This window comes from Doryrhamphus excisus, chromosome 1 (genome assembly GCF_030265055.1).
Source record: "Doryrhamphus excisus isolate RoL2022-K1 chromosome 1, RoL_Dexc_1.0, whole genome shotgun sequence".
Lineage (NCBI taxonomy): Eukaryota > Metazoa > Chordata > Actinopteri > Syngnathiformes > Syngnathidae > Doryrhamphus > Doryrhamphus excisus.
Window position 1 is genome coordinate 13,701,806 of NC_080466.1, and position 21,373 is coordinate 13,723,178.

Here is a 21,373-nt window from a genome sequence, read left to right on the forward strand (position 1 = left end):
CTACATCAGAGGAAAGGCTGCAGCCCCATCCCAAGGGGCTGTGCTGCTTTTTAATCATGAAGCCATGCAGCCTTCACGCCTTTGATGCTGCAGCACGCGTCATGCTCATCACTAACCAAAACGCCCCCTCCTTTTGCTGCAACTCCGCACCAACACAGGCCACTTTCCATCCTCGCGTATCAGGCCGTCCGCCCCTGCTGTGCTGCTTCATGGGGGTGCAAGTGTTGTCTCCAGGGGGCAGCATAGCCTCACAAGTAGACATGCCAGCCTGTCCTTGCTTGACTGTCATCTACTCCCTTATTCCTAGGAGGGGGGGGTACACTGATGAAAAACAATTGGTGCCCCTGAAAGCCTCACGGCTTCAGAAGGGAAGCGCTGATCAACTCCACGGCCTTCTAAGTTGTCAAAGTGCATCGTGTACGTACAGCAAGTTGTGTGCTGATTACACGTCAAGCACCTCCTGTCTTCGTTTCCCCGCATGCAGATGGTCCTGGTTGATCGACCAATCAATCAATCAATATCTGGCTTGCTACATGCCAACGTGGAGTACACTCACAGCATTTGGAGAGAGGGCGTGTAAATACTTAGGGCCCTCACTGTATATACATACACTGTACATATATACATATATATACCTATGTACCACAGCCAATCCTTGTTCTTCCTCTGGTCTGCGTATAAGACATCTAGCCCGTTACCACGCTTGTAAAAGAGTTGTCATGGTTCCGACAACATAGCAGTCAGACTTTTATGAGGGCATCTAGGGATCGTTATGCCTCATATTTATTTAGTGAGAAAAGCCATTGTGTGTGTGGGGGTGGGGGGGTGAAATTGATCATGGCCCTAGTGAGTCCCTGAATGCATCAGTTTCATTCAGGAAGCATAAAGGATCACCCTGGTGCCCGCTCCACCGTACATTAGCTTCCAGTGGCAGCCCCCGCTTCCTTTATCTCCGTTTCATAGCACGACTGCTTTCCCCTCCTGCAGAATCGCACTCATTCCTTACAGTGCAAATCTACCCAGGCCGCATCTCTGTGGGGGGGGCTTATTGCTGTACAACAGATATATAAGTATATATTGCTGTGTAAGTACAACAGAGTGGAAGAGCTGGACAGGACACATGGCATTATACGGCCAATTTCAGAAGAAGCCTGGTGAGCAAAAAGAGTAAAGCTGCAAGGAGCCTTGAAAGGGACCTGGGCATGCCCACGCAAATCAGCGCTGCGTCAATGGGGTCCACCAGGGTGAGCCCAAAGTACTTTCAAAAAGTACAATGAAAAAAGAGCAAATATTGCTTTGGATTGCAAGAACGTGGTTGGGCACTGAGACATGCACCATAGAAAGCTACCATGCAGCGTGCTACGTATTCATGAACACGTGCTAGCAAAGGTTGGGATGAAAGGCTGGTGGCAGTGACGGATATCTTCTAGGGTGCTGTGTTGGATGCTGTCAACATGCCTGCAGTAACCTGGAATGTTATGGAAGCGGAAATGAGTGATACGGATGTCAAACAGGCAGAAACGCCGAGAGTCACCCTCCATCCGGGAGCCGGGCTAGATTTGTATGCGGGGGTGTGTGCGCACCGCAGCACATGATGGAGCCCCTCCCGTCACATGACCATGCTCTTCTCTTGAAGCCGTACGGTCGGGTGGAGGTGTTGTCTTGGTACGGTCCGTGGCCTTTCTCTTTTGTGTGCTTGTCTATCAACAAACACTCTTTGCTCTAAAATGGCGCCCGTGACCTGCACCTTCACACCTTCTCGCAACACCAGCATGCTACAGACTAAAGGAAAAGGACTGATCTGGTCCATTTGTGATGAGCGTGGGAGACCTGGACCCCACGGGAGCTCGTTGGAGAGCTGCTGCTGCTCTGTAGCCATAAGACGGCTTTGGTGAAGACTTGCTCTGTTAGCACATCCTAGTCCACCCACCAAGTCTCACATTCTAGTATTTATGTTAAATATATCTCACAGGGCCTGCAATCATGCATTGGAAGCCAAATACGTCATAAATAGAAATACAGTAAATATGGAGAGTAGGCTTGGCTGATATGGACCTTAGCATATATCAGGATATCTTTAGGATGTATCACCATATGAAAGGATAGAACTGGGCTTGGCTGATATGGACCTTAGCATATATATCTCTCTCTCTATATATATATATATATATATACACCTCCACAGGTATACCATAAGGACCAATTGCCTTCCCACTCTTCATCCTTTTCAATGCTCTTCTCACTTCCTGTTGACCAGTCTTTGCTACTTCCTGGTCCACAGCAGACACCTCTTCTACTCTTCTACTCTTCCTTCTCTCTCCTTTTCCTCATTCATCGACCCTTTAAAGTACTCAGTAAAGCCATCAGTCAACATCCAACAACTGTTAGTATGCAAATGAGTCAACAAGGTTGGACTCAAAGGTTGGACTGAGCGCTGAGTGGATGGGTACTAGCGCTAGCAGCAATGGGACAGGCCAAGGCGTTTCAAGCACTGTAGCGCCAGTGTAGCACACCAGCCACACACAGTCACAGCAGCTGCCCCCGTGACCTGGCCGCGCCAAGTGTGCCATACACATGTATCCAACGCTTCCATACACCCACGCGCACGTATTGATGCACCCCTCGTGGCCATCTTTGGTAGCACCGTGAGCGAGTCGTGGGAGCACAGGGTGTAAATGATGACTGCACGAGGAATATTGATGACAGTTGGAGGCCAATCAGATGGGTTTTAGTTAAACACAAATCCTGAATATGCGGGCATCCTCTGCTTGTCTTTGTGCGGCTACCCAGCAGGCGCTGGTTTTGTCCCCTGCATTGGGGCGTCCTTTTATTTGTTTCCTGAATGTGTAATCTGCCAAGTTGCTGCTGCCTTTAGCCCGCCCGCAGCGTCAAGGGGGTCCTTGTTCGCGTGGGCCGCCTGCTCGGTCCCGCCCTCTTGTGAACATTAACATACAGCTGTCCCACCGGGTGTGCCCAGATAAACCCCCCGAGCGTCTCTCTCTCTCTCTCGCTCTCCCTCTCTCTCTCTCTGCTGCCTCTTCATTCAGCTCGCAGCAGATGGGCTGGGGAGACGCCTGCCTCCTGTTATGGGATGCCCTTTGTCACCTTACAAGGTCACTTCTCGGTCATTGCTGGGTTGGTGTCACGTGCCCCACCTCCCGTTGGGCGAATGGATAGCTTGTCGGCTTGAATAGATGCTGCCCATCATCCACAGTCCTTATGTCAGACATCAACACACGTCTGTCTTCTCTCTGCACATCGTAAGGAATGCTACACCTAGCATCCAAGGGAAAAAGACGGCTCCAATATGTAGCGTTAGCTTTGGCTAGCGGCCTGAGGCATCGGGAGCCAGTGTGTGCTGAAGCTAGTTGCTAGCCTGCTAGCAGCCAGTAAGGTAGTTCTTGTCCGTCTGCTTTTCCATCCTCTGAAGGCAGAGAAGAGAGAGACGTGTGTTCATGTCTCACATAAGCATTGTGGATATTGACTCATTGTGTATGCGTACGGTAGTAGTACTGTAGCATACATACTTCCTGTCTTGAAGTTGAGTGAGGCATGTCTCCCCCTTTTTTTACAACAACATTTGAAGATCGCAGGCAGTCAATTATTTGCATTTTGTGGATAGAAAATATAATAATGTAATTACACCATCCTTTCAATGTACCCAGGAAAGATGTTTGATGATGAAAATACTGGATGCAAGTATTACATCGATGTACCTGTTACTACATGCTCACAGCATGGATAGAAAACCATGTAAGAGCTTTTTGTAGGGCTTTACAGTGGAGATCCTGTAGGTGTCCTTTGACGTTTTTATATCTTAAGGTGTGTTCATGTACCACATAAGCATTGTGTGCGCGCACTTTTAATAGTACATGCAGGTGCATTTCTAGCTGAAAATGATCCTTGCATTGTATAACCAACCTTTCCTGGTTGGAGCAACACGCTAGCATGAAGATTGGAATATATTGCAAGAAGTGTTGCAGGTTGCAGTCAAGTTACATCATTCACCTTCACCATAAGCCTTTGATGAAGATATTCCCATTTGCCAGAGTATTCATCTTGCTTCGACTCTGTCTTGATGCATTGGGCCGCGCTGCCCCGAAGGCAAAATGGCCCCATTTCCAGTCAAGTCAGGCAGGTTGCCATCAGCCGCTCCGCTGGTGGCCCATCACGATAACACACCTCAAGCCTTTGGTCTCACAGCCTGGCCAGCAGGCACATCTCAGCCACATCAAACGTAGCCTCCCCCCCCCCCCACTCTCCCCTTGGAATTGGATAGTCACTCATTTCTCTCCCTCTTATCCATTTGTGTCAGCGCACTCTTAAACGGGGCTACAAATACTTGGGAGGGAAGGTCGTTGAACTTGCATCATCTACCATGGTTGAAGGGGCCCTATGATGCTCTACCACCCGTCTGCCCTATACGTGTAGTTAGAATGTTGGATCCCCCTCTTCAACCATGCTAAGTTTCAGATCATGAGCTTTGTGCTTTCCGAAGTGAGCCCTAATAGAAGTTTGGGATGGCTCAAAACGCTCGGTTGGAACGCTTGGTGATTGCCAGCAAGAGAAAAATATTCTCCTATATCAACGGGATTTCACATGGGACCGTTTGTGTCGACACCAACAATATGAGCAAACTGTTGGAAAGGTGCGTTCATGTCGGGGGTCTCCAACCAGTAGACCATGCCTCCAAAGGCTTTATTCATTTATCATTCGTGTGGAATGTGGGTACTTCTGTGAGGATGGAAAAGGGAGGGGACCACCTTAGTGCTCCTAGAGGACTTCCCGTTTAGTCATGCATGGCTGGCCAACAGAAGCTCACATGAAACATTTGCTGAAGAAAAGGCCCATTCTTCTCCCGCTTGGACGTCCCACCAGCAGACGGGTACTGGGGATGCTTGGACCTGCTGCCGCCTCCTCCGGTCTGGCTCGGCAGCTGTTCTCCGGGCAGAAGATTATTCCTTCAAGTTGCATGCATGCGCACATGATGGCGTGCCGATGGACGTCTCGGTATTGTGGCAGGCTCTGGAACCGTTGATATCTCACACGTGTCAAAGCATTGGACCTCCTCAAGGGACATGGCCATGGACGGTGACCTTGGCGGTACCTGTTTGAAATACCATCACATTGCCGCCGGCCATTTAGTCTTTAACACTTTTCGCCGTAGAATACAGTATATAGTATATTTTTAAAGTCACCAAAATCAAGATAATTGAATGATTTAAAAGACAATTATTTGTGAAGAATGTACCAATCCAACGTACAATTATGGACAATATCAACTAAATAAAACCACGATCCCTTCAAGTCCAAGTGCAGAAGAACTAAAGCGACATACTGATGTTGCTGCTGTTTGAATGGCCCTGTTGCACCGGTCCTGTCCACTAGGGGGTGCTGCAAGCCGGTGCTTTGGTAGGGTTGCAGTGTGCAGAGGAAGAGGAGCTGTTGCCGCTCCTCCCCGCATCTCCTCACTGCCTGCTCGGCGAGGCTGCTCGGCGAGGCTCCTCCTCGGTGCTCCAGCCTCCTCGTTCGCGGCCGCATCGTCGCGCCGCTGGACGCGACTCGGCTTCTTTTCTCCGGTCGCATCGTTCCATGCCGTCGCTCCGGGATTATACCGAACGGTGACGTGCCCCCTCCCCCGAGCATGTTCACACCAGAGGCCGGCACCATCACCAGCACCGCCCGCTGAGACGCATTTCACCCCGCGTGACTGAGAGCGGCACCGGACGCCTTTTCCCACCACCATGGGGTTCTACGGCACTTTGAAGATGATATTCTACAAAGTGAGTAAAAAAGCCATCCTGCCGCATTGTGCCCCCCCCCCTCCCTTTTCGCGTTTTATGATTGGGGTGTTTAACGCGGGCAGGTTGTTCGGTCACTGCGGACTGACTGAAACCTCCAGGACAGCAAGGGCCTCATGAAGATGCTGTACCTTTACACCTGGAAGCCTTGTGGTGCATCATCACCTCCACATGTACTCCTGTCACTCCAGGCATGGGGGGGATGATGTACTCGTGTACACATGCAGTAGTACCCTTGCTGGCCGGTTATCAGCGTTTCTGCTTTTGCATCTGATCAGTTGCCTGTTGGAGTCCCCCCCCCCCCCCCCAATGACATTTAGCATTGGCCCCGGGCTGGGACCACAGATAATGGGTCACTGTGTCAGCCCGCATGAGGTAGGATATCCTTCAGGATGGGCTGTGGCAACCATGGAAACCTCATATGAAGGCACAAGGCTAAGTCAGCCCTGCAGGGGGCCTCCCTAGTTTGCATTATACTTATATAGTATACGTATATAATATGTGTGTACTAAGGATGGGTATACGTGGATACGTGTGTATGCAAATGTCTAGTGCGATGCTGCAGGATGTAGCTGCTGTCTGTCGAGACCAATCACCCGTGAGTGACGGCTGTCTTTCAGAATATCAGCAACTTTTTTTTCCCCCCCCGCCTGCATCCGTTGGTCCATCTGCCATGCGTTGGGGCCGCCAGATAGGTGATGAAAAGATGGCTGCGGCAGAAGCAAACATTCCACTCCCTGTCCTCTTTCCCAGGCTGCACACGCACACAGGAAGAGGCTCGTTATGTTTCTCCTCCACGCCTTTTATTTTCTTTCATGTTGCCTTCTCCCCCAGCACTCCTCTTTCCCCCTCACGCTTAAATAGAACACACACACACACCCAGGCTCTCCCTGGAACTGCCGTGGCTGTCATGACACTCGTTTGTCACGTTTGTGGAGCCTGATCTTCACCACAAACACCAACAGCCCCGAAGCCAGGGCTGTCACTCATTTTAGCTCGGGGGCCGCATGGGGGCAAATCGACTTCCAAGTGGGCCGGATTAGTCAAATCATAGTATATTTTATATTTATTTATATATATATACCATCCATCCATTTTCTGTACCGCTTATCCTTACGAGGGTTGCAGGCATGCTGGAGCCTATCCCAGCTGTCTCCATGATTTTAATAAAACAAATAATCTAAAATATGGTTGGCTGATATGGCTATATCAGCTATACAGCTATTCCACCAGTGGGCATCCCAATTAGAGCTTACAGTGTAGTAACACAGCAACATGACTCTGCCTGGAGGAAGGAGGGGTCTTAACCTGTTGACAGAGGAAGCGTTAGTTCTCATCAACGGCTCTCTGAAATCAATGCGCCTCGGAAAGATGTTCCGCTTGTATTTTAAATCAAAACATCCATCCAACTTGGAGGACCTCACACGCACACACACACACAGCTGTATCATGTGTCCGTCATGTAGAATTGAGCAACAAGGGCAGGCATGTACAGTGTATACATCATTTTGATGAGATAATAGTAAAAGTATAGTATAAGAATAGTAAGAATAGAGAAGGCACAAAGTAATGTGAAGATGAACGTGAAGGCCTTAGGCAGTACATGGACATGAACTGTGTACTGTGTAGAAAGCAGTATTGAAGTATCCACTTTGGTGTTACCGTGTCTGCGGTGTAATGTTGGGATATCTGATGAGAGCCTGATGGTACTGGGGGAGAATGAGGTCTTTCGATGTCATGCTCCCGTACCTCCGTCCTGGGGGGCAAGTGCTGTGGGTGGGTCGGGTCCTTGATGATGGATGTGGTGGTGGATGCTCGGTGTGGTCCGGGTGCTTGAGGAAAAGGTGGGATGTGTGCATTCATCCCAGCAGTTAGATAGCAGTAGATAGTGTAGGGTCTGTTAGGGTTCCTACATGCTGGGAATGTACAGAATACACATATAGATACCCCATAGAGTATTCCATGCTAACACCATGCTCACCACGTCTGCATCCAGCTGAGGCAATGCTCACACATGAAGACCTGCTTCCTCCCTGTCATTCACGTGTTGTTGGCGTTGGAAGCCAAAGTGTTGTAGAGAAGGAAAACCCAAGGAAGATATTGTAGTTTTTTGGTCAGCATATTGATTTCATTTTTATCTTCTCATCCAAAAGCCGGTCTTGTTAACAGTGCCTTTTGTTTCCTGTCCTGTCTTTTGTTTCCTCAGATGAAGAGAAAGTTGGACCATGGCCCAGAGGTCCGACCTTTCCCTACAGTGAAGAAGCCCAAAGGTCCCGAGTATCCAAGGTGAGCTCCTCCACGCCGCGTGCCATCTTAGATAGCATGACGCCGTGCCTTCACACTCGGCATCAGAAGAAAACTGGAACAACACGTGGATTAAGAAGGGCCATGAAAAAATAGATAGCATCTTGGCTGACTTCAAACGCAATGACAGCCCGCCCCCCCCACACACACACATCCATCCCATCCCATGAATACTTAATGCACATGTTGCCACATTAAAATTCACTCTCAACACAGCCCCTTAAGTGTAAGCATGGATCATCATCCTGGCCCATCAAATATGGATCAGTCATGAAACATGCCTCCATATCCATGCTCCCCTTCACGTCCATGCTCCCCTTCACGTCCATGCTCCCTTCCATGTCCATGCTCCCCTTCACGTCCATGCTCCCCTTCACGTCCATGCTCCCCTCCACAGGCCCTGCCACTCCAAACCATCTGGCCAGCTGGGATAGATAGGATAGTGTCACCATCAGAAGGCTTTGTCATGTTTGGGGGCCAACACAAGTCCCCTACTGGTATATGGGGCAGGCCCCATCAGCATCATATCCACGTCCCTGACGGACAGAAAGGGTCTCCTTTTTGGTTTCAAAAGCAACGGTGCTGGCTACGGTGCTAAATAGCCCCAAGACCTGAGGCTAGGCAGGTCACTCTAGATAGCTGGCTGGATGGGTGTGGTCTGTGTCAAGGGGTCAAACTGAAGCCATTGAGCTTTTCCAGACTAGTGCACCCCTTGTGGGCTGACCACTGGTGTTGGCACTCCTATGCGGCACAGCACACATGTAGGGTTTTCTTGACGGGAGCATCCTTGGTCATCCTAATGCAGGAACAGATGAACCCTAACCTGTGGTTGTTTTCATGAATATTGCATTGAACGCAGCACTGTCCTGGCTTCTTGCTATCTTCCTTTAAATGACTTGATTGTTCCCCCCTGCAGCCCCACAGGACTGGTCACTTGCCCTACCACGCCCACCACATTCGGCCACATCAGGACCGCCAATGGTCAGGGCCAGCAGAGGCGACGCATCACCTCCATCCAGCCGCCTGCCGGGCTCCAGGAATGGCTGCGGACATTTCAGGTCAGCACATTAAGACTTTTATTTCAGAAAAGCAAAAAAAAAGCTGATAATGAATGTTCTCTTGGTGCCACGTGATTGGCAGGGTCTTGTTTTGGTTGTTGCCCACTGGAGCGTGGACTTGGAATTAGCCCCCCACAGGTGGGGGATGCCAGCCTGTTGGCGGTACTAGAAGGTGTTCTTAACTTACTTCCTGTTGTGTACAAAACCTAATCAGATGGCAAGTTCCCCCTCTTTGTATTCCACGTCCAATGTGCACTGGCATTATTCGGCCATGTACAGTATTACCATTCCGTCATTCCATCATTCCATCCATGGAGAAATGAAAAATGGTCTGAACAAAATCTTGCTGATGCAAATTGACTTGCGGTGGCAGTCCTGGTTGGCATCTTTCATCCAAAGTAGTTTTCCAAGCATTTACTATGGAATAATGGTGCGTTTAGCGTCTTTGTTCCTCAGAGGAAGAATCCGTGCTGAAGTTGGTTTTGATGTTGTGATGTGAGAATTCCATCCCAGACGTATGAAAGGAACACGGCTCGCTTGGTGTTTCCCTTCTCATGTCGCAATTCTTTCATCAGCCGTTGGCTCATCACAACCGCTCTGTTGTCTTATTAGGTCACATGACTTCTTGCACCCATTTTCAGAGAGACGGCTCCCCCTCTGTTGGCAACTTTATTTATATAGCCCTTAATCACAGTGTCTGCATTGGGGGTGGGGGGGTTTGGAGGGAGGGCTTGCGGCTGTGCTGCGTTCAATGTCACATGGTTGGCTACTCTTTACTGTGTTGGCGGCAAGCAACGGCTGGCTTCCAATGTTTGCTAGCTAGCAACCATAACAGACAGTCAAGCTACAACACTCAACTTCCCACAATGCTGTCCTTCTTAAAGGGCCATGCTCGACCTGTAACAGCACCTTTATGCTGTAAATTGTAAATTGTTAGTGTAAAAAGCACTAAAATTGCATGAAAAAATTCCGCAAAAGAGCAAATCCACAGAAAGTGAACCCTGATGGAGCGAGGGAACACCGTCGATCCTAAAAAAGCATCCAATCATATAGAGGATCTTTGGCCTGTTGACGCTGTGTGATAGTTTTTTGGATATTTCGCCTATTATTAAGGGTTAGGCTTGGCAGTCGATTCAAATATTTGATGGCGATTATTTTTGGTCCATAGTTATCTCAATTAATCACATTTAATCACAAATACAAATAAGTTGTCATCTATAATAAGTAGTCAAAATCTCTTTGTGATCAACAAAGGGCAATCGTCATAAAACATTTCATTCAAATTGTAAATTCTATGTCATTTCATTTCTCTTTTACAATAAATTAAAATACATAGAAATTCATCATTATTAAAGTAAATATTATTTTATTACAATACTGGAACTATTCATTAGAAGTAGTTTTTGCATGTTTAATGCAAGCTGTGATTTGTCCAACTTTGTTGACAGTCATTGAAAGAGGAAACTGTCAATACGGTGTTACCCTTGACAGCCCCAATTATTATATTATATACATTTTATAGTATTGAAAATGAACAAGAAACAGAGGAAACAAAGTGCTCTAATCATTTTCTCCATGACTGTACATACTTTGTCTGCATAGGGTCGAGCTCTGTCAAGTTCTAATGTGGATTATGATTCCAGTTTTTTTCATTGTTTTTGTTTTTAGTTTTTTTCCAAAGGAAAATCCTCCAGTACGGTTGCTTAAAAGCTGTTTCCATGGCGACCTGTCACGGAGGAAACTTTGAATGCAGAGGGTGGTGAAGGTGATGTGAGGCACAGAAGTGACTAGTGTTGTTTGTTGCAGAGCTGGACGGGGCCCGAGAAGCTGCTAGCGCTGGACGAGCTGATTGACAGCTGCGAGCCTACGCAGGTCAAGCACATGATGCAGGTCATCGAGCCGCAATTCCAGCGAGACTTCATCTCCCTGCTGCCCAAAGAGGTGAGGATGCCGTTGCCTCTTGCTGTGCTAAGTGGCGGTCACCCTTGGGACGTGTTCACGTGTGGTCGCTACGGCCATCCTGTGTCCTTCCTCCATTTGGCTGTGTGCCACACGTTCAGCCCACATACCACGTATGGTTCTTCCATGCTCCATGCGTGTGGAGGACGCCTCTCCCTGGTGGCTTTCCCGTATGGTGGCAGCGGGAATTGTGGGAAATGGGATATGGAGCCCAATTTCAGGATTACATTTTGGGGGTGACCATTGGCTGTGCCTCACTAAAACTGGAGGAGGGGGGGACTATTTACTCATTGTGCTTTTTTCCCATCAATCATGTTGTGCATGGTGATTAGTAGGGTAGGGAGATATACTTTATGTAGCAGTATAGCGCTATAGATTATTCCAATGATAAGGCAATGACTTCTAGAGGTATAAATCATAACGTAAACAAATTTTTTTATACAAATTTCCCCACTGAGGGACGAATAAAGGCATATCTTAATCTTAAACAAGCCGAGATGATGACTGCGTGCCGTGGCGGATATATAAGATGAATGAAACGCTGTCATGGTGAGGAGAAGGAACGTTGGTGTGTGGAAGTATTTACTGGGGAGACCGCTCAGTCCCGGCACCAAATCATTCTAAACACCGAGGTCCATATCAGCCAAGTCTAGTTCTATCCTTTTATATGGTTATATGGTGATACGTCCTAAAGATATCCTGATATATGCTAAGGTCCATATCAGCCAAGTCTTGTTCTATCCTTTTATATGGTCATATGGTGATACGTCCTAAAGATATCCTGACATACGCTAAGGTCCGTATCATCCAAGCCTGGTATTTAGTATCTTCTGAACGTCTCTGCTGCCTTTTGATGGAGGGTCTTGTTGAAGGCCAATGAATCTTAATGGCGGTCATTCCAACAGCTGGCTTTGTACGTGCTGTCCTTCCTGGAGCCCAAGGACCTCCTCCAAGCAGCCCAGACGTGTCGCTACTGGCGCATCCTTGCAGAGGACAACCTGCTGTGGAGGGAGAAATGCAGGGAAGAAGGTGGGTGTTTGGTTTTTGCAATGACCTTGACAAACAACCGGGTCTGCTCACTTTTACCCCCCTGGCATCAACAAGGCATCGATGAGCCGCTGCCCCTCAAGAAGAGGAAAATGGTCAAGCCCGGCTTCACTCACAGCCCCTGGAAGAGTGCCTACATTAGGCAGCACAGGATAGACACCAACTGGCGCAGAGGAGACCTCAAATCACCCAAGGTAGACGTTCCCCTTCAATTCATCTTGCAGATGCTCCATGGAATGGCTTGGAGGCTGGCATCCGAGGGCGGAGTTGATCCTGATAAAGTGTTTACAGAATGACAATTGGCCTGGGGTGCCCTAGAATGTTTTATACTGGTGCCTTGGTTAACATCATGAAGATCTTTCGGAAAGTCTGACTCAAGCCGACCCTAACAAAAGCGAATAATGCAAATCCAGTTAATCCAGACACTGAAAAATATTAACGCAAAACATATTTCATGAACAATCATTATAGTTTTACACTTTCATTGTCCATTGTTGTTTTAAAGCTTCACCTTTTGGAAAAGAAAACAAACTCCAAGTATCACTCTGATGCTGCAAGCATTCAGGAGCAACACGACCTTTTGGCGTGACGGCTATTCTGATGAAAAATATGCTAGCGCCAAGTATACCATCTTCCTCCAAGAAGCGTTTGTTTACTCCGCTTAGCTGAGCGCTATTGCCCTCATTACGTCACATCCGAGAATGGAGCTGACCTGCAGGAACTCGTTGATCATGGCTGGTAGGGCCTTCAACTTCAAACATCATTCATTTTCAACAATGTAGAACATAAATCCTAACAATACAGTACATACGATGGAGCCTTGGTGAACAACATCAAGCCCTTCCAGAAGGCCCGACTCAAACCAAAGGGACTCTAACCAAAAATAATGCTAACTGGGGCGGATGTTAACTGAGGTACCGCTGTGTTTGCTGTTTGTGTGGCAGTAAAAGCTCATCCTTAATGGGCCGTGGTGGCGATGGCTGCGGGCCACACATGGGATGAGGTTCCTGTCCTTTTGCACCGGCTTGTGCTTTCCTGGTTGCTGAGCAAGCAGAAAGATCGCACGCACACTCACGCACGCACGCACGCACGCACGCACGCACACACACACACACGCACAACAGCCCCTAGAAAAGGACCTGCATTCACCTGTAGCACTTCCTGACATTTTTCACTTTATTTCTTTTGATGTTGAGACCTCCCATCTTAAATATGTCCCTCACCATCCACTCCCCCTCCCTTCCAGGTGCTGAAAGGTCACGACGACCATGTGATCACCTGCCTCCAATTTTGTGGCAACCGCATCGTCAGCGGGTCGGATGACAACACGCTGAAAGTCTGGTCTGCCATCACAGGAAAGGTAAGGTGGAGTCCTGCTTTTTGAAGATAAATGTTGCAAGGGCGTGGAGGTTGGAGCCTACCCCAGCTGACTCCACCCCAGCTATTCCTGTAGCCTTTCCATGGATCTCCTGCCGCCTGCCCAAACGCTCATTTACTCCCTCTGGCCCTCCTCCTGCCGAGCCTGCTGCACTCTGATTGGTTGCACTCCCAAGCGCGAAATCCAACGAAATCCAGCAGGAATAAGTGCAGATTGTGGAAGATGTAGAAAGCATTGTGTGGATTGTGGTGTGTAGCTGCTCTATAGGAGTCCACAATGAGCATCATAGGTCTCCTTTGACAGGAGCATTATAGGAGCATAATACAACATAGGAACATTTATAGGGCGGAGAAGAGGAAAAGCACAGTAGGTCCCCTTTAGTAGTAGAACCTTTTAGTAAATAGTAAAACTTTTCCCAAGCTAACATTTCTGCAGTCCTGCTCTCCGGCACGGAGCCCCGGAATAGCCGCAACCTTAAAATTAGCCATTTGGCCCCCCCTATGAGTGTGATCAGACTGCCAAGGTCATCCTGAGCACCAGCAGCTCCTTCCGGGGGGGAGGGGCATACATGTCTAGCCCCATGCTGGTGGCAGACATCCCAGCCGTCTCGGCGATGAGTCACCTCGCCAGCCGGCTATGATCGGGCGTCACACGCCGCTAGCCTCCTCTGCTGTAAAGTTTAGTGTGGAAAAGAATGTGGAGACAAGTGCATGTTTGTGTCTGTGGAGTGGAGAGAGGCTGGCCTCCCTGGGGGGTGGGGGGCAATGAAAGGCAGTGGAGCGTAGCTTGCCAATAAAAGACAGCGTAGCATGACTAGCATCTGCCTTCCCAACTCTGCATTCCTTACACGCTTGCTCAGCTTGCACTCTTGGACTTTCTCTGCCAGGACTGGTTCTTGTGTTGGGACTAAGCATGGGGACCAGCATTTACAGATTACATCAGCACTGTGAGCTGGTCCTGATTCAGCATCAGCACTCTGAGCTGGTCCTGATGTAGCATCAGCAACGAGGAAGCGGCAGATGAGTAGAAGCACAGGCATGACAACGGGGGAGTCACATGTCGTCTCTACTTCCTGTGTGCAGTGTCTGCGGACGTTGGTGGGTCACACGGGCGGCGTGTGGTCATCCCAGATGCGCGACAACATCATCATCAGCGGCTCCACGGACCGCACGCTGAAGGTCTGGAACGCAGAGACAGGAGAATGTATCCACACCCTCTATGGGCATACCTCAACCGTGCGCTGCATGCACCTGCACGACAAACGGTAGGAACGCCACACGCCCGCTGGGTGACCTTCAAGAGGGGCTCAAACACGCGCTGTTAGTACGGTAGTTAAAGTGTGGTACTAAGTGTAGTTAAAGTACGGTAGTTAAAGTGTGGTACTTAGTGTAGTTAAAGTACGGTAGTTAAAGTGTGGTACTTAGTGTAGTACTTAGTGTAGTTAAAGTACGGTAGTTAAAGTGTGGTACTTAGTGTAGTACTTAGTGTAGTTAAAGTACGGTAGTTAAAGTGTGGTACTAAGTGTAGTTAAAGTACGGTAGTTAAAGTGTGGTACTTAGTGTAGTTAAAGTATGGTAGTTAAAGTGTGGTACTTAGTGTAGTTAAAGTACGGTAGTTAAAGTGTGGTACTTAGTGTAGTTAAAGTACGGTAGTTAAAGTGTGGTACTTAGTGTAGTTAAAGTGCGGTAGTTAAAGTGTGGTACTTAGTGTAGTTAAAGTGTGGTAGTTAAAGTGTGGTACTTAGTGTAGTTAAAGTGCAGTACCTAAAGTGTGGTACTTAGCGTAGTTAAAGTGCAGTACCTAAAGTGTGGTACTTAGCGTAGTTAAAGTGCGGTACCTAAAGTGTGGTACTCGGTGTAGTTAAAGTGCGGTAGTTAAAGTGTGGTAGTTAAAGTGTCGTGAGGCGTATGCTACAGCGGCTCGCCCCTCCCCCTCCATAGCGTCCCGCTTAGGGTGATGCGCACCTCCAAGAAAATGCAGCCAGACATTTTTCGGTGCGTTTCCGTGCCGTGGTGTCCTGCGGGACGCTTGAGGGTGTCCGGGCGGTCCCCCAAACATCATCCCGTCCCATTTGGGGTGAACACGTGGCATAAAAAAGGTTGTGGTGTTGCCAGGGTGGTCAGCGGCTCGCGGGACGCCACCCTGCGCGTGTGGGACATCGAGACGGGCCAGTGTCTGCACGTCCTCATGGGCCACGTGGCGGCGGTGCGCTGTGTCCAGTACGACGGCCGGCGGGTGGTCAGCGGCGCCTACGACTTCATGGTGAAAGTGTGGGACCCCGAGACGGAGACGTGTCTCCACACGCTGCAGGGCCACACCAACAGGGTGTACTCGCTACAGGTGGGACGCCACACAGGAAGTGGGGGGTGCACACGTGGCCTGACGTCTTCTCTCTGCAGTTCGACGGCATCCACGTGGTGAGCGGCTCGCTGGACACGTCCATCAGGGTGTGGGACGTGGAGACGGGCAACTGCATCCACACGCTGACGGGGCACCAGTCGCTCACCAGCGGCATGGAGCTCAAAGACAACATCCTGGTCTCCGGCAACGCCGACTCCACCGTCAAGATCTGGGACATCAAGACCGGACAGTGTCTGCAGACGCTGCAAGGTCAGTCGCTGGTTGGCTGGATCCACCGTCATGTGATCCGTCGTCCTCTGCCCGCTAACATCTCCTACCATCTGCTAACGTCTACTAACATCTACTGTGTGTGTGTGTGCGTGTGCCAGGTCCCCACAAGCACCAGAGCGCTGTGACGTGTTTGCAGTTCAACAAGAACTTTGTGATCACCAGCTCGGACGACGGGACGGTGAAACTGTGGGACCTGAAGACGGGCGAGTTCATCCGCAACCTGGTGACCCTGGAGAGCGGCGGCAGCGGCGGCGTGGTGTGGCGCATTCGCGCCTCCAACACCAAGCTGGTGTGCGCCGTGGGAAGCCGCAACGGCACGGAGGAGACCAAGCTGCTGGTGCTGGACTTTGACGTGGACATGAAGTGAGGGGAGGACCTGCCGCTTTGGGGAGGCCGCCTGAGGCCGGATGGCCCGACCCGTGCCGGAACGGCGCCGGGCGGGACCGGCGAGCCCGTGTGGGAGGAGGACTGATGTACAGAGAGATTATTTTTGGATAAAAAGAAAACCCAGCTGAAGCCCCGCCTTCCTCCTGCCTGCTAAAAGGAAGCGTTCAGGAAGGCCCGGAGAGGAATTCCAACCAGGAAGAAGAAGCACCTCAAAACTCCTCCCTGTTGCTGTTCCTGTTCCCGCTCCTGCTGCTGTTCCCGTTTCTGCTCCTGCTCCTGTTCCCGTTCCTGCTCCCGACAAGACGTTTCTTCTTGCTTTTTCAAGCCCCGCCTCTTTTCCTCTTCCTCTGTGGTTGTGAATGGCGTCCCAAAGCGCTGTCGGTCAGTCCAGTCTTTGCTTTGAGTCTGGCCCCTCCCACACCGGCAGGCCCCAGAAGCTCCACCCCCCCCTTGGCCAAACTGTACCAATGCTGCTAGACGAAAAGGAAAGACTTGCTGTGACGTTTTAGTCCCAGGCCAAATTCCAAAAACCAGAACATCCTAGTTTTTTTCTGTTTGCTTTTTTGCCACTGAAACTTGAGCCAAACGTGCCTCCACGAGGCGGAGAAGACAGACGGGAGGGAGGGAGTCAGGGAGGGAGGGGCGCTTGGTGGCGTGCATGAGTGCTAAAGGACACATTCCTTGGGACACCACAGTCAACAAACGGTCCTTGTGTGCGTGCGTGTGTGTGTGTGTGTGTGTGTGTGTGTGTGTGTGTGTGTGTGTGCGTGAGCGTGTCCCGCTGAAAGATGTCCCATCACAGGCTTCTACTGATGGACGGCGTGTCGGAGTCGCCGGAGGAAGAGATTGAAAAGAGATTGAAAAGAGAAAAAAGGCCAACCTTGTAGCCAAACTGTCCAGAAGTCCCAAGCCGAGCTGTGAAGAGGTTTAACACTGTATAGTCCAAAAAACCACACACTTGCTCCTTTTCTCCCGCTCTTTAATTTATGGTCTGGTTGGACAAATCAGATTTGGAGGGGTTTTTGTTGTTGTTCATGTAAACAAAAAGAGGAATAGATGAGAAAAACCTTAAAGGGATTATTGTGTATTTCTTTCATTTACTTAGAATTTTATTTTCTTATAACTTAAAGTGCAATAAAAATGTGGGTTTTGTTTTTTTCTTTGTTTTCCATTTCAAGCAAATTTGTTGTCTGTTTTGTTACATGTGAAGGAATCTTCTATGTCCAATAAAGCAAATTATTTGGGTAATGGTGTTTACCTTGATTGGACGGCACCGGGCTCCTGCGGCGGTCTGCCTGGCGACAGCTCCTCATTGGCCGGACCACCCGTCATGGTCAGGTGTCTAGCACATATAGCAAGTACTAAGGTATACGTCTTATGTATAGGCTGGTACGTGGCTATATATCGTATACAGCTAAATGTATAGGCGCTATATATCACGTATCCAGACCTGATCCAAATCTAAAGACCAGACCTTAGCAGTACCACGCCAGTAGCGGTGAGGGACGCATGGGAGGAGGTGCTGCACGGGAGGAGGTGCTGCAGGTATGTCAAAGTTGTTGTTGTTGCAGTTTAAAATGTAAAAGTGTAAACATTTGTGTGTGCACATTGATTCATTTATGCTGGTCCTATTTTACATAGACCAGGTCTAGATGGCGAGCTGGACTCTGCATTAAGTCAACCCGCCTAAAGCCAGAAGCCCGGATTCTTACCTGAGGAGCCGGCACCCCCCTGCTGTGGTCGGCCGGTAGGAGGCTTTGCAGCCGTCCCTTTTCTTCTGTCCCTCTCGGTGCTCAATGCTCATTGGCCCTCATATGAACTCCAGTCCCTTCCTTCACTTCCTTCACCCCTGACCCCCTGGACCACCTTGATTGCTGGGCCATTGAACTGTGGTATTCCTTGGGACTCTCAGTCCTTTGCTTTCTTTGGTTTGCTAGATGGATGACCTGCTTTTCTCCTGACTTCAGTAGAATTGTGTTATCATAAATGAATGTTGTGAACGGCCATTCCTATTTAAATATGTTTGTATTGTTTTATGTTTGTTGCACATGATAATATTTGGTACCGCCACAGGTTCAATTGCTTTTGCCTCTTTCCTCTCACACGAAATATGGATTTTCTGATCCTAGTCTAAATCTTGCAATTAGCCTTGGTTGGTGCCTAAAGCTAAAGCTAATGTAATAAGGCATTGTTCATGCTATACAAGGCGCATATCACATGATGGAGAGGAACTTTAAGGTTGAAGGTTCTAAAGGCTACAAGTATCAAACAGTGATATCACTGAAATAAACAATATAATAATAATAATATAAACAGTCAAACATATTAGTGGGAATAACAATGAAGGAATGATGTAATAACTACAGTCTTGTTGCTGTGATGATAGCATACCAGTAGCATAATGACATCATGGATTAGTCGTTGGCGTGTGCAGAGACGCACCCGTGTACCGTGAGTGTGTATATGTAAGTGTGTATATGTAAGTGTGTATATACGCACATGTACATGTGTATGAATGGATGTGGAATAGTCACTGAGAATGTATGAAAGGAGAAGGACTGCCTCCTAGCACCCACTAAACCCCGCCCCTCGCAGCCAGGCCGAGCCCCCACCACCAGAGAACCCATTGGGGCGGGACATTTGGTGACATTTAGCCGTGGAATGCCAATGAGGGAACGTGAGCAGCAAAGGTCAAGACGTGCGCCGACTCCGTGTCAACACGGAACGACGACTGGCGGCCCAGCCCTGCCACATCCCATCCCTCCAGTCTCCCATGATGCATGACCTTGTCATCCGATGACCTTGAGGCCAACTGCGTTAATTGGACCAGCCCGCCGCGGACTTGTCCGTTTGTGTTTGTCTCGTTCCTCCGAGATGGAATGTCGGTTCGTTTGTGGCGTAGTTGCTGACGCTGCTGATTCAGCAGGTCTCATCCTTATTGGGAAGCATCATTCCGTTAGCGGGATCCCATTGGCTGCTGGCCAGGACGTTTGCCTGAAGTCAGCTTTAATTTGACCTGAAGCAGCGAGGCCATCGAAGGCCCAAAGCTGACCAGCTGGCGTTAGCAACATTCCCTTTGTAGATGTGGAAGAAGCCAAGATCCTTCAAAACAAAGCCAGGAAGAACGGCCATCCCGAGCATCGCTAAGGCGTGGCCTTTGCTGGAATAAATCACCCGGGTGCCTGTTGGAGCCCTGTGGGAATGGGACGAGGCGGCAGGAACGTTTTCCCAATGGAATGGAATGGAAATCCAGTCCAGTGTGCTTGGATTCTGCGTAGAGGAATGATGTAAGGTGGGGGCGGATGGAAAAATAGTCCCATCATTCCGACTTTGATATTTCCCCAAATGAAACGGCACCTCATTGAAACCATGCTAATAGCGGCCGTGACAGGCCTTACCTCCTTCCCTTACCGCCTTCCTTTACCTCATTCCCTTACCTCCTTCCCTTACCTCCTTCCCTTACCTCCTTCCCTTACCGCCTTCCCTTACCGCCTTCCCTTACCGCCTTCCCTTACCGCCTTCCCTTACCTCCTAGTAAGGCAACACTGTGGACCCTCATCATAAATGTTAGACCCAACAGACTGCGGGGGGGCTTGTGTGTCTAATGTGCATGTCGCCCATCCCCCATCAGGGGAGTGTGGTGGACAAATGTCACGCATGGGGGGGGGCTCCGTGCCAGCTCACGTTTGCGTTCCATCAGCGCTGCAGGGGCCAGCATCCATCACGACGGGGGGGGCTTCTGTGGGAGATGGAATACGACACAATTCCCAGTCTGGTCTCAGGAATGGTCTGCTGTGATGATCAATCATCTCATCTTGTCTTCATGCAGGAGCAGACACACCCTTCCAGCCTCCAGCTGTCAATCAAAGCTCTACTTACGTAGAGCTTACGTAGCTCTACGTACGTGTCACTGCTGAGGGATAGTCTGAGGGTCTTCCCCCAGGTCCTGGCACCAAGATGGAGGCGGACCTGGCTTAGACAAAGTTCCATCTTGGAGCAGGCGGCTTCACGTTTAATGAGATGCGTGCAACGCCCCAGGGTGGCGTTTCTGCCAGGTCGGTGGCGTGTTCCCAATCGGAGGAACGGAATTATGTCTAATAATCCAATCAAGATGGAAGACACGACCTCGGTCTTCGTCCCTGAGAGCAAGGACGGAACTCCAACCACTTGGCCTGATGGCGTCTTTAGGAATTGGAAAAGTAAACAGGAGCAGATCTTGGGGGAAGGCGAAGCCCTCATCTGGCTTACAGCCACGCCCATATAAGGAAGTCTTAGCACGGCTTTACCACGCCCTCTGGAACCGAGCGTTGTGAGCCGTCCCCAACGTCCACATGAGCTCCATGATCTGAACCTTTGCCATGGTTTCACGCCAGATTATCCCATGCCGTGCCCCGTTGCCCCCCCCTGGGGTGTTTGCTGACCGCCGCTGTTCTCCTCTCGCCATAGACGGCGCTCTCCATGGTCCTGGCAGGAGCTGCCAGATCCACCAGCTGCTGGTGGTCTTGGTCTGGTCTCGTTCTCAGCATGCTATTAAATATAGCATGCTAATAAATATAGCATGCTAATAAATATAGCATGCTAATAAATATACCATGCTATGAAATATAGCATGCTATCTGCTGCAATCAATAAAAGCAGCTTGGGATAGAGACCCCCCCCCCCCCCGCGCCCCCCATACTGTCACTGTCATCCCTCATTACACTCGGCCTCATCCAAGACGGGGAGAAGGCGGCTTTGTTTGCGTCCCCCCCCCACAAGGTCTTAATTAGCGTGGTCAGTCACTGCCAGACACCAGACGTCCGTTTCAA

The 21,373-nt window shown here is 49.5% G+C and overlaps 1 protein-coding gene across 4 annotated transcripts in view; it reads left to right on the forward strand.

The window, feature by feature from the left end:
• fbxw7 (F-box and WD repeat domain containing 7) overlaps positions 1-17,813 on the forward strand; it is a 35,501-nt gene extending 17,688 nt beyond the window's left edge. For 3 of the 4 annotated variants that reach the window (XM_058076933.1, XM_058076926.1, XM_058076949.1), the window contains 10 exons: positions 8,008-8,087; positions 9,022-9,163; positions 10,970-11,104; positions 12,028-12,151; positions 12,227-12,363; positions 13,416-13,529; positions 14,630-14,811; positions 15,662-15,887; positions 15,947-16,157; positions 16,277-17,813. In XM_058076933.1, the coding sequence (XP_057932916.1) occupies positions 8,008-8,087; positions 9,022-9,163; positions 10,970-11,104; positions 12,028-12,151; positions 12,227-12,363; positions 13,416-13,529; positions 14,630-14,811; positions 15,662-15,887; positions 15,947-16,157; positions 16,277-16,545 (1,620 nt within the window). In that variant the 3' untranslated portion in view covers positions 16,546-17,813. Of the gene's footprint in view, positions 1-2,435; positions 5,784-8,007; positions 8,088-9,021; positions 9,164-10,969; positions 11,105-12,027; positions 12,152-12,226; positions 12,364-13,415; positions 13,530-14,629; positions 14,812-15,661; positions 15,888-15,946; positions 16,158-16,276 lie in introns of those variants that run through there. The other variant, XM_058076942.1, reaches the window with a different exon arrangement.
• Positions 17,814-21,373: the final 3,560 nt, after the last annotated feature.